Below are 12,965 nucleotides of genomic sequence, written 5' to 3' on the forward strand. Positions count from 1 at the left end.
CCAAGGGAGAGAAAGTTTTCCTAGGAGGGGATCTCAATGGACATGTAGGTAGCGTGGATAGAGGTTTTGAGGGGGTGCATGGGGGTTTTGGCCTAGGGGAGATGAATGGGGAGGGTAAATCCATCTTGGAGTTTTCGGAGGCTTTGGATCTTTCTATAGCCAATACATGGTTTAAGAAAAGAGAGGAACATCTTATCACTTACAAAAGTGGAGGGACATGTTCTCAGATAGATTTCTTCCTTATCAGAAAGTCTGATAAGAAGTATTGCTTGAACTGTAAAGTTATCCCGGGAGAGAGCTTGACTACCCAACATAGAGTTTTGGTTATGGATGTAAGAATTAGAGATAGGGCAAAGAGAAGAAGTCCTATGGTAGCACCAAGGATCAAATGGTGGCACTTGAAGGGTGAGAAACAAGGAATCTTCCAACAAAAGATATGGGAGGGATGGTGTGGACAATCACAAGGAAGTGCAAATGATATGTGGAACAAGACGTCCCAAGAGATTATTAAAGTGGCTAAAGAGACGTTGGGTGAATCTAGAGGTTTTGGACCTAGGGGTAAAGAATCGTGGTGGTGGAATGAAAGTGTTCAGAGCAAAGTTAGAGTAAAAAAGGAGTGTTTCAAGGAGTGGTATAGGTGTAGAAATTCTGAAACTTGGGATAAGTATAAGATGGCTAGAAACGAAACCAAAAAGGCGGTGAGTGAGGCAAGAGCCCAAGCTTTTGACGGACTATACCAAGCTCTAGGAACCAGGGACGGAGAAAGATCTATATATAGGCTTGCTAAGGGTAGAGAGAGGAAGACTAGAGATTTGGATCACGTAAAGTGTGTTAAGGATGAAGAAGGCAAAGTCTTAGTGCATGAAAAAGATATCAAGGAAAGGTGGAAGGTGTATTTCCACAACTTATTTAATGATCGATATGGATATGACTCTAGCAGTCTAGACACAAGAGAAGAAGACCGGAACTATAAGTATTATCGTCGGATTCAGAAATAGGAAGTAAAGGAAGCGTTGAAAAGAATGAGTAACGGTAAGGCGGTGGGGCCAGACAACATACCTATTGAAGTGTGGAAAACTCTTGGAGATAGAGGTCTTGAGTGGCTCACCAAACTCTTTAATGAAATTATGAGGTCAAAACGCATGCCGGAGGAATGGAGGAGAAGCACGTTAGTGCCAATCTATAAGAATAAGGGGGATATACAAAATTGTGCAAATTATAGGGGAATCAAGCTCATGAGTCATACCATGAAATTATGGGAAAGAGTGATCGAACGGAGATTAAGAAAGGAGACTCAAGTTACTGAGAATCAATTTGGTTTCATGCCGGGAAGGTCGACCATGGAAGCGATTTATTTATTACGGTGGGTGATGGAGCAATATCGCATGGACCAACAAGACTTGCACTTGATTTTTATTGATTTGGAGAAAGCGTATGATAGAGTGCCTAGAGAGATTTTGTGGAAAGCTCTAGAGAAGAAAGGGGTTAGGGTTGCATATATTCGAGCTATCCAAGATATGTATGATAGGGTATCGACTAGTGTTCGGACACAGGGTGGAAAGTCAGACGATTTTCCCATCACAATTGGTTTGCATAAAGGGTCAACCCTTAGCCCCTACCTTTTTACCTTAATTCTGGATGTCCTCACGGAACAAATCCAAGAGATAGTGCCGAGATGCATGCTTTTTGCAGATGACATAGTCCTCCTTGGAGAGTCGAGGGAGGAGTTGAATGAGAGGTTGGAAACTTGGAGCCGAGCTCTAGAAACACATGGCTTTCGCCTAAGCAGAAGCAAATCGGAGTATATGGAATGTAAGTTCAACAAAAGTAGGAGGGTATCTAGCTCAGAGGTGAAAATAGGAGACCATATTATCCCTCAAGTCACACAGTTTAAATATCTTGGGTCTGTAATACAGGATGATGGAGAAATTGAAGGGGATGTGAATCATCGCATTCAAGCAGGATGGATGAAATGGAGAAAAGCATCGGGGGTGTTATGTGATGCAAAGGTACCGATCAAGCTAAAGGGAAAGTTTTATCGGACTGCGGTAAGACCGGCGATTTTGTACGGAACAGAATGTTGGGCGGTCAAGAGCCAACATGAGACTAAAGTAGGTGTAGTGGAGATGAGGATGTTGCGGTGGATGTGTGGTAAGACTCGACAGGATAAAATTAGAAACAAAGCTATTAGAGTGAGGGTTGGAGTAGCGCCTATTGTAGAGAAGATGGTGGAAAATAGACTTAGGTGGTTTGGGCATGTAGAGAGAAGACCGGTAGACTCTGTAGTGAGGAGAGTAGACCAGATGGAGAGAAGACAAACAATTCGAGGCAGAGGAAGACCCAAAAAGACTATAAGAGAGGTTATCAAGAAGGATCTCGAACTTAATGATTTGGATAGAAGTATGGTACTTGATAGAACATTATGGCGGAAGTTGATCCATGTAGCCGACCCCACCTAGTGGGATAAGGCGTTGTTGTTGTTGTTGTATTATTTGAATTTAATACATAATTATCTTTAATATTTTCTCTTTAATTTAATACATTATTACATTTTATAAATTGTAAAAATTATATAAATCCGTTTGTATTGATTTTATTTTTATTTTTTAATGATAAAATTGTCACTTTATCTTATGTATTTTGTTTTTAAATATTTATATAGAAAATACTGTGCATTATTTTAAATATTTTTATAAAAAATATTTACACCGTCAATGATGTTAGTTGATTACTATTTTTTTATTTTCTTTGTCGACAAATTTTTCAAAACAAGAAACATTACAAGTAAAGTCACAATTTTGTAATTAAAAAAAAAATGAAAGCAAAATGATACATACCACAAACTTTTGCACGTGCATTTATATATATGAAAAATAAACAAAATATGTAAATAGGAATCGCTAGTCGTTACCCAATTGAATTGCGTGGTTAGGAGTACTTATCTCGTTTCTGAAGCGTCCTATATATAAACTTGACCCAGGTTTGGTTCCTATTTCATTTCTCTCACTTTTTTCGTTACTTAATTCCTTCGTTCATCACTTCTACTTTCTTTCTTTTCCTCTCGCAAGTCTTAGGTATTTTCATTCTCATTATTCTCTTTGTTTCTCTGTTTCAATTTATTCTTTGATCTCTCTTTTTATTTGATTTTTGCTTCGTGGCTTTCTTGCATTCATTACGCGTCATACGTAAGCAAGTTCGTAACTTTAACCTTTTCTTTTTGTGAACGAGAATTTTTTTTCATACCCAGATGTTAATTTTTTATGTGGGGTGTGCTATTAGTGCTTTGTTAACGTAACGGTGCATTAACGAGATTTGAAGATTGTTCTTTTGTATTTGCACTTTGCATGATCATGATATTTGTAATCTGTTTCATTCTTTGAATGAGATTTTATGAATCTTTTTTTGTTTCTTTCCTTCTTTTTTTTTTTTATGAAATTGGGTTTTAATTTGTTTGGTATTATTTCCATGGTTATGCAATTTTGATTTGGGGTTTTATTCTCTTCGTTTCTTTAGAGTTTAACCTTTAGCTTCGTGGCTTCCTTGTAGACTTGTCTCAAATACATATATGATCCCATTTGAGTTTACTGTATAAACTAATGAAAGTTTTCGAGATTGAATGCACTCGAACAAGATTGATGTGACTTGTGAGGGAATCGGGTTATGCATATTCTTTGATATTTTGGGTCTATACTGATTATATATACAATGAGAGTAGATTATTGTAATTATTGGACTTAACACGTGAAAGTGTATTTGATACATTCTAGTTATAAGATCCATGGTTTCTTTTCTTTGTCTGTATGGTATGTACATGTGTGTCCTCTGTTTCTCGTATTTGTAAGTATGTTATGTATGCATGTGTCTTTCGGTGTATACATTCCAAGGACATTCATTCATCAGACTGATCTTAATTTTATTGCATGGCAAGGTATTGAAGGTAAATATGGGTTAATAAGTTATATGAATTTGAATGGATGGTATGAAGAGATGAAAATTGAGTTGTTTATTTTGAAACCACAGAGGATCTTTTGGTCCCATAATGGGATAAGTAGTAAGTTGCAAAGTTTCTGTTTATTTCTGTTCTGGTTCATATTTTCTCGGACTGAGAATTAGTAGTTAGCATAATATAGACAACAATAGCATCGTCAGAAATGTCAATTGGTACATCTCATCTCTGACTTTTAGTATATTTAAATTTCTCTTTCAGTGCTTGGCGATTGATTACCCCAGAAGGACTTTGTTTGTTACAAGAAACCAAGGGCAAGTTTCATGTCTGAATTCGACACAAACATCCCAACTGCTTTTGGTTGGTGTTGAATATCTCAGTTCATCTGTTTTGTTTTATGGCCTAAAGAAATTCAATTAGTCTGAAACCAGAAATGCAACAATTTATCATTGTTATGATTTCTGATGTGGTTTGACAATTGAATAGATCCCTTTGCTGATGCAAATGCTGAGGACTCAGGTGCTGGGACGAAAGAGTATGTTCATGTTCGTGTACAACAGCGCAACGGAAGGAAAAGCCTAACAACTGTTCAAGGTTTAAAGAAAGAGTACAGCTATAGCAAGATACTCAAGGACCTCAAGAAAGAATTCTGCTGTAATGGTACTGTTGTCCAAGACCCTGAGTTGGGCCAGGTTTGTGTGTTCTCTTTATAAATAATGCATCATGTGAACATTCTTATTTTATTTTGTAATTGTAGGAGCCTGAAATAACATGCTATCGCTATTTGCCATTCAGTGAACTTTTTTGCTCTCCCAATACCCGGGAATAATTCCTTAAAACTTGTAGCAAACATGAGAATGTTACATTCCCGGGAATAGACTTTTTATCCATGAAACAAACACACTCTAAGAGTATGTTTGAATGAAACAATTTAAAATTCTAAAGAATTTTAAATTTTGAGAATTTAAAATGCTTCAATTTAAATTTCTTTATTTTTAAAATTCTGTGTTTGGATACAATCTCTCTCTTCTACAATCACAAAATTACCACCAAATGACAGCCCCAGATTTCAAATTAAAACCAAACCCAAATTCTCCACTCTCCCCTATGCTCAACCTCTCCCTCTTCAGAAAAAGGTTCAAATTCAGAGTAAGCTTCAAATTGCATCCTACCGCACTAGAAAACTCTCCATCTCCCTTATCCCGCGCACACCACCACAACCACTGTAACCACAATGGCGGAAGAGCCCGAAAACAATCCACCGCCGCCGGAACCTCCAATCCTCTCTGCACTGGATGCCACGGAGGAAACTGATGCTCCGGCTCCTCTGGCGCTAGCTCCGAAGCGGCAGCGCCGTCCGAGTGTTCGCCTGGGGAAGATCGGTGACCAACGCGCCTCCGCGCACGACCATGACTCGCATACGCGCCACCCGAGCATGCTGCCATGGAGCTGGTGGACTCCGAAGGAATCTTCTAGAACCTTGAAGGCGCGCTCCGTGAGGAGGTTCACGAACCAGAGAGAGAGAAGAGAGAACTGTTACAGAATTTTCAAATTTACTCCCTTAAAGATAGAATTTGAAATTCTATTCTTTCAACTAACTAAAATTTCTTTTAAAATTCTAAAATTTTGAATTCCTTTTACTAAAATATCCAAACAGTTACTTTTAATAAAAAAGAATTTAATTCTTTATAAAAAATATATTATCTAGCTAAATTACCTTATCCAAACACACTCTAAGTGATTTTCAACAAATTTATCAATGAAAGCCTAAACATCAATTTTGTATGTATATGCAGGTCATACAACTTCAGGGTGATCAAAGAAAGAATGTTTCTACTTTCCTTATGCAGGTAAACATTCTGATAACTTTATTATAATGTGGCTGTTGTTCTTTACCATAAAACAGTGTTGTAATTTCTAAATTCCTCTGTGATATTACAAATAGGCTGGCATAGTAAAGAAGGAATACATCAAGCTTCATGGTTTCTAAGGCCTAACCAAAAGTGGCAATTTAGCTTCATGCTAAAATACATATAGCCTGCTGATTACATTTAATAGCAACAGCAGCAACAGCTTATAAATCTGAATCCAAGCAATTATCAGTCACAGCAACATTCTGTTATATTGTAGTTAAAAGAGTCGTATATAATCTGCTGTGGTACTGTTTTTTTACCTATTCTAGATAGTTACTACTTGATAATATATGGTAAGGATAATATGTCTGCTTCTAAGACACCTGTGTTGAATAAATTTGTGTTATTATTCTTCCATGTGCAAGTGACTCTTGGTTGCTTTTTAATTTGGGCCCTTGACGTGCCAAATTGGGAACCTTTTTGAACATAAGATTTATATGTATAGGAGAATTTGAGATAGACACCAACCTAACCCCTGCTTGTTACACAGTAGAGAGAAAATGAGAGCAGAGTGAAAGGAAATTTTGAAGAAAAAAATAATATTAATTTATACAAAATAGTTTCTTTCTTTTATTCTTTCAACTAAATAAGAAATATCATTACTTGTATATTTTATTTTCTTTTGATCTGTACACATCATTAGTTATTTAATTTTAAGGACAAATTTTAGATACATTTTATTTTGACAGTTTGTATAATAATGAATTACATTAAAAATTTAATATATTCAAGTATTTGGTTTTGGTATTTGGATTAATTTTCAAATTAAATATAATATAGAGAAAAAGAGTTATGCATTGACATTAAATTTTTTTATATAATATGTATAATAAGTTTAATAAGTTTGTTAACTTTTAAAATAACTATATTAAAGTAATTTTTTTATTAAATGACCCATTAAAATTATTTGTGTGTAGAAATTAAACTTTATAATCTAGACGAAAAGTTATTTAGTTTACCAGCACTTGTATATATTTATTTTTTGTTAATATTTTATTTTTTTTATCTTATTTTTATTTTTTTTCTTATCTAATTTATTATATTTTCTGCTTTCCCTTTCTATTTCTATCCACTTTTTCTTCTTTTCGCTGATTACTTCAATCCATTTTAAAATAAGATAGGCGATTATGTTGTTCTATTAATCTGTGGATGTTTATTTTTTTTATTAATTTGTCTTTAACTTTTTATCGCATTATTTATTAAATTTATCATTTTTTTAATGTTTTCTTTATCACAATATATCTTTGGGTCATAAAGGAAAGTATAACGGGAAAAAAATAGAAGAAAAGACTGAGTGAAGATAGATTTTATTTAGTTATTTGGTAGAAGAAAATGTGGAAAGAAAGGAAAAATATAAAGATGTGTTTACTTGTATTCTATTTTCAGTTTTCATTTTTGTCTTCACATTTTAATTATAAATCTGTTTTTTTTTTTTTGTTTTTGATAAATTTTTCCATTCTCAAATTATATAAAAGACAATAAAAATAACACTATTGAATAAAAAATGAGGGAAAATGTATATTTATAAAAATAATATTAATATCCTGAAAGTTGATAGCAGAAATATGATGTTTGCTTATATATTTTCATTAAATATCTAGTCAGAACTGTGCATTTATTTTTTCTGAAAGTTGATATCAGAAATATGCATCCCCTGCATTTATTTTTTTCATCACTGAAGGGGATCCGTATCCCTTGAGGGCCCCCATGCTTAGGGACATGGTTTTTTTTCCAAATGATTTTTTTTTACTGTGTATATCTTTCAATAATAATTACTTATGCTATATAATTAAGAGACGTGATACTTGTAAAATAATTTATACAATATAATCGGTATAACATTAATAAATAATGTGAACGATAAACACAAAAAAATATGTTAAATTAAAAAAAAGTGAGCACAATAATATGTAAATTATTATATAAATTGTTGTACAAATAATTTTTTTCTTAAATTAATAAAAGTGTGAATATTTTTTATGTAAAGCTAAAGATGACTGTGAATATTTTTTAAAAATTAAAAAATATTTTTATTACTTGTTAATGTGAGACATTTATTATTGTTGTTCACAATGAAATAATAATATATTTCAGAGAAAGTCTTTTGTTTTTCTTTTCTTTTCTACTTCTTATTCAAAAAGCAGAAGGAACTTTTATTTTATATTTTGAATATTTCGTATTAAATAATTTAGAAATCTATATATTTTTTCACTATTTTATTTCTATCTTCATTTTTTTAAAAGCTTCTCTCTTTCTGTTTTTTTAATCAAACAAATACTAATATTGTCACATCATTTATTTTTTACAATTTTCTAATTTTAGCATTATTTCCACTCTTCTAGAAGCCGGCAGGCCAATAGCCTATTCATTTTTTAAAAAAGTTTAGAACATAAGTATCACGTGTAAGCTTATTTTAGTTAATAGTACTTACAGTTTTAATGATATTTTTTTGGACAATGAAATTCTAAACCTGATTTTAATTTATAAATCAAATATATGTATTCCTTGAGTTTAATCCATCAATAAGTAACCTAGCATCACTTAAACATATAATGAAAATGCTAGTAACATACCGAGGTTGATGACGATGTACTTTTTTTCTAGCTTCAGTTGATGACTATGCGCTTTTAGTGTAAATGTTGTCAACTAATAATAATTGTTGATATAATTTTTTAAGGTAATTATTATAAAATAATAAAATGAGATGTTATTAACTTATTATATAATTCAACAAAAATATATATATATATATATATATATATATATATATATATATATATATAATTATAAAGTATTTTCTCATGAATTTAATTTTTTTTAAAAGCATAATTTGATTTGCCTTTATATTCGTTCAATTCCTTTTTATTAATATACTTTTTAATTGTTTCTATCTCTAACTAATTCTTAAGTATTTTATATACCTAGTATAAATGAAACAAAAAATAATAGAAAAAAATATTTTTTTACAGCAATAGTCAAAATTATATTAAGAAGTTAAAAATATTTTAATGTAATTATATATATATATATATATATTAATTACAAATCTTTGATTTAAATACTATCATATAAAACAACTAAATAAAAATAAGAGTTTAAAGACTATGAATTGATATTACATTATTATTTAATCATAGATTAATGTTGTATAAATTTTAATGTAATTATTATAAAAATAATAAATTTATTATATATGATGAATTTATATTAGATGACTGTATAAATTAATTTATACAGTTAATGTATAATTTTTTTTCTCTAAATAGAATGAGTGATAATAAACTTTTTTTTAAACGAAGTGATAATGATCTTGTTAACGAGTATACTACACTTCAGTAATAGTTAATTGTCAATCGTAATTCATCAAAGTTTTTTGTTTTTTGAACTGCATTAGAACTGAGGCCTCTAGGGAAAGAAAAAGACTATTATAATAATTATTCAAAAAAGAGAGACTATTATAATAATAACTTTAGCAAACATGGGTCTAAATCAGTTCATTAAACAGTGAGAGTGAGTTATTATAAATTCTTTAATACTTAAATTTGATTCTTGTATAAAAAAATTCCAACAAAATCTTCATTTGTAAATAAAATATCTTCAAGCTGCCCTTAATGATCGTAAAAAACAAAAAACCTTTAGCAATAAAATCTTGGTTCTAAACAAACTTTAACAATAGTTCTTAAATAAAAATAATTATTTCCAAGCTCATGTTAAAATATATTAATAATGGAATAAATTGGCACTCAAACATGTAACCCTGAGTTATTTTTAAATTATACATAACTCTTTTTTCTATTTCTACATTATCCTTCTCAGTATTTAAAATTATTACACTTACGCATGTTATTAATATCATTTTTAGTTCATTAAGTTTTATATTTATTTCGAGTACGTTAAATTTAAAACAATTAATTTTTTTTTAAAAAATTATTTTGATGTTTTTTTACATCTTCCGTCAACAAAGGTTGTTATTCTGATCATTTTTAAATTTTAAAATACTTATTTTAACATGTGGCGGCGGCTAATAACCGCCATTAAGTGTATTTTAATAACAAACTAAAAAATTCAAATCCTCCGGTCACCAATAACCCAAAATAACACCACGCAACAGCCACCGTTAATTTCCTCGCCTCTTTAAAAGCACAAATTCTGAACTATGAATCCAAATTACTTATAAACACTACTCCGCGTGAACCAGATCTAGTTAGTTGATGAAACGGCTTAATGCCTTTGCTCTGTTTATTTTTTGAAACTTTCACTCTTCTCTGTAATAAAATGTTTGTAGATTTGTGAATGAGCTTGTTGCTTCTGCAACTTGAATTTGACATATTCATGGAATAATTTGGTGGCTGATCCTGTTTTAGAACTATGAATCTTAAGTTCATAGATAAAGGAAACACTAATAATAAATAATTAATAAATAGATATTAACAAAATTAATATACTAATGCAAGAAATGAATTTTTACAAATAAGATTATTATAGTGCCAGTTAAAAGTTGCTGCAGCGTTTAAATCAATTTTTATGGTAAATCTGTTATTGGTTAGAACATTATTACATATGGTGGCAATTTATAGTTATTGTTTTTAAAAAAAAAATATTTAAAATTTAAAAGTTAGGAGAACATTTGTTGACGGAAAATGCAAAAGAGGAATAAAATCAAGTTTTTTTTTAAATACAAAAGACTAAAATTGAACCTTTTAAATTTAATGTACTAAAATTGAAAATGTAAAATTTAATAGATCAAAAGTAATATGAAACGTATATTATACTAACTTTCTTAATGTTAAAAAACATTACGCTCATAACCCCTTATATATTACTACCTCCGATCATTTCTATGAGAAACAAGATTCAGTGTAAAATACCTCCTATAGGGGAGGCTTTTGTAAACATTAGGCGATGATGAATATTTTGGGTAATTTGAAAATCTCAAGATATGTTAATGTTGTACTTATTTTTAAAATACTTTTAATTTTTAATCATTCTAGTTTTTTTTAATCATTTAAGAGGTTAAATCTTTCCAACAAATGACAAACACAAAAATCCATTGATCAGATCTCTAATCGTATATATTTAACATTTTTATATTTAAAATTATTTTAAAAACATTTATATATTTAAATTTTTTTTATAAAAATATTCACAACCAATACTTAACCCTTACATTACACTGGGAATGAATGAAAGTGGTTAGGTGAAAGTGAAAGGACATCAAAATGAGATAAAAGTCATAGCTAATTGGTTTTTGAAACGAGTTAAACAAGATAAAAGTAGCTAAAAACTTTTGGGATCCACTTAATAAACTTTCACCTAACAAATGAGGTGAAAAACAATATAATGAACAATAAAACATGAGGCATATTTGTTTTTATAAGAAAGTACATAATCAGGGCATAATGTGTGTCTTCTGATTTTTTTTTTTAAATCTTACCTAAGACATAATTGATTATATGATTATTAAATTAAAAAAATTCCTACAAAGAATGATTTTTTAATAGAATTGGAGATAAAATGAGAATTAAAAAATGCTTAATTTCATTTTTTCTTTTATTACTTCACTAATCACTTTAAATTCAGACATTTCATCTTTTTTTTTATAACTAAATAATTATTTTTTTTACTATGGTTCAACTCTCTTTCATTTCTTTTTTTTTTTCCCATTTTTATTTTTCACACTTTCATTATTTATTTATTTATTTCACTCTGTCAAACATAGTGCAACTTTTGTTTTACAAGCTAATGCAAGACTTAAAGAGACACTTATCTGGGAACCATGTTACAATATGTTAGTTTTTATGTACTATTTAATTAAATATTATTTGTTACAAGACCTTTCCTAATCTTAATTAGTTTCTTCTAGATGGTCGAGACTCAATAGTATATAGTATATATTATATTGTATATTGTATATATATATACGATCCAAGCCCAATGAAATGATTTTTTGTTCTAACAAAATAGAATATAATTTTAGTGGTGCAATTGATTGATTGTAACACGTGACAACATTAGCAGTCTAACACTGTCGCGGTGTTCTTATCCCTTTTGAAAGATGACTCGGCTCTCTTTGGCGTTATGCATTGCCATCTATTGTTTTTGCATTAAAACACAAAACAAAGCATGTTTTTGTTTGATTGCAATTGTGCATGATTAATGTTTGTCGATTAGAAAACGTGTGAAGGATTTTTTTTTTTTTTGAGGTAAACGCAAAGTCCTTTCTAATCATACCAAAGTTTTCTTCTACCCTTTTTCAACATTCAACAAAATCAGTTCCGTGTTGAACTTGGACCATAAAAATGATCTTAATTAGCATCATCAAAATTTGAATCGCACTCTCAGGGATTTGACAATAAGAGTGCTGTCTAAGTTGATTCAAACAAGACAAATTCTTTTAATTGAAATTGGTACAATTTCTCAAAATTTCCGATGAAATTAACATGATTTGTCCTTTTTTTTCGAAGAATAATTACTCAAAAGAAATAGTTAACAATAAATAAACTCAGCAAAATAAATCGACGTCTATGGAATTAATTACTAATAAATCCTCAAATTAACAAGATCTTAAATAATAATAATAATGTATTAGTCAATTTTTCTTCGGCGAAACGGAGGAGAATTATCTCAGTCCAGGTCTTATATGAGATTCTAGAGGCAAATTTCCCCAAAGGGGGTGCTTTTACAAAATATTTCCCCAAATGGGGTCCTTTCGAAAAATATTACATGAGGGAGCTCTTTTCTACGTACTTTGCATGGATAATATAGCAAACCGCCACTCCTAGTGGCGAGTTTGCTGGGAAAACGCCACGTGGCACGGAAAACGCCACTCATAGTGGCGAGTTGTCCAGCTGCAGGCCTAAAGGGGAGTTGCAACTGCAACTTGCGATTTGAGTGCAAGTTGCAACTCCCATTGGCAACTCCCATTGTATAATTAAATTAGTTTTATATTTTATTTTGTAGTTTCTAGTAAAATAATTTGTATGATAATTTTTTTTAAGTAATTATTAATTAAAACTAAATGTCAACTTTCAAGTAATTTTTTTAAATACATACATAAATTTAAATAAATTATCAATTTATTTTCCGATAAACAAAGTTCAAAGCTA

General features: G+C 30.5%; 1 protein-coding gene across 3 annotated transcripts; it reads left to right on the plus strand.

The window, feature by feature from the left end:
• Positions 1-2,897: 2,897 nt before the first annotated feature.
• LOC100788156 (protein translation factor SUI1 homolog 1) lies at positions 2,898-6,211 on the plus strand. Of its 3 annotated transcripts, none has more exons than XM_003527435.4 (5): positions 2,898-2,980; positions 4,208-4,306; positions 4,433-4,638; positions 5,743-5,796; positions 5,892-6,211. In XM_003527435.4, exons 2-5 carry the CDS (start codon positions 4,270-4,272, stop codon positions 5,934-5,936), a joined length of 342 nt encoding a protein of 113 aa, XP_003527483.1. In that variant the 5' UTR covers positions 2,898-2,980; positions 4,208-4,269; the 3' UTR covers positions 5,937-6,211. The 3 variants fall into 3 exon arrangements, with proteins under 3 accessions (XP_003527483.1, XP_003527484.1, XP_040869611.1); XM_003527436.5 differs by having other exon boundaries at positions 2,974-3,074; XM_041013677.1 differs by lacking the exon at positions 2,898-2,980 and adding an exon at positions 4,033-4,051.
• The last annotated feature ends 6,754 nt before the right edge of the window (positions 6,212-12,965 follow it).

The sequence above is a fragment of the Glycine max genome (genome assembly GCF_000004515.6).
Source record: "Glycine max cultivar Williams 82 chromosome 6 unlocalized genomic scaffold, Glycine_max_v4.0 Gm06_scaffold_98, whole genome shotgun sequence".
Classification (NCBI taxonomy): Eukaryota; Viridiplantae; Streptophyta; class Magnoliopsida; order Fabales; family Fabaceae; genus Glycine; species Glycine max.

Bases quoted from the DNA above. Each gene is read 5' to 3' on its own strand.
- LOC100788156 (XM_003527435.4), top strand. From the start codon at position 4,270: ATGTCTGAATTCGACACAAACATCCCAACTGCTTTTG. The intron at 4,307-4,432 runs GTTGGTGTTGAA...ACAATTGAATAG, and splicing joins AAACATCCCAACTGCTTTTG to ATCCCTTTGCTGATGCAAAT. The intron at 4,639-5,742 runs GTTTGTGTGTTC...ATGTATATGCAG, and splicing joins AAGACCCTGAGTTGGGCCAG to GTCATACAACTTCAGGGTGA.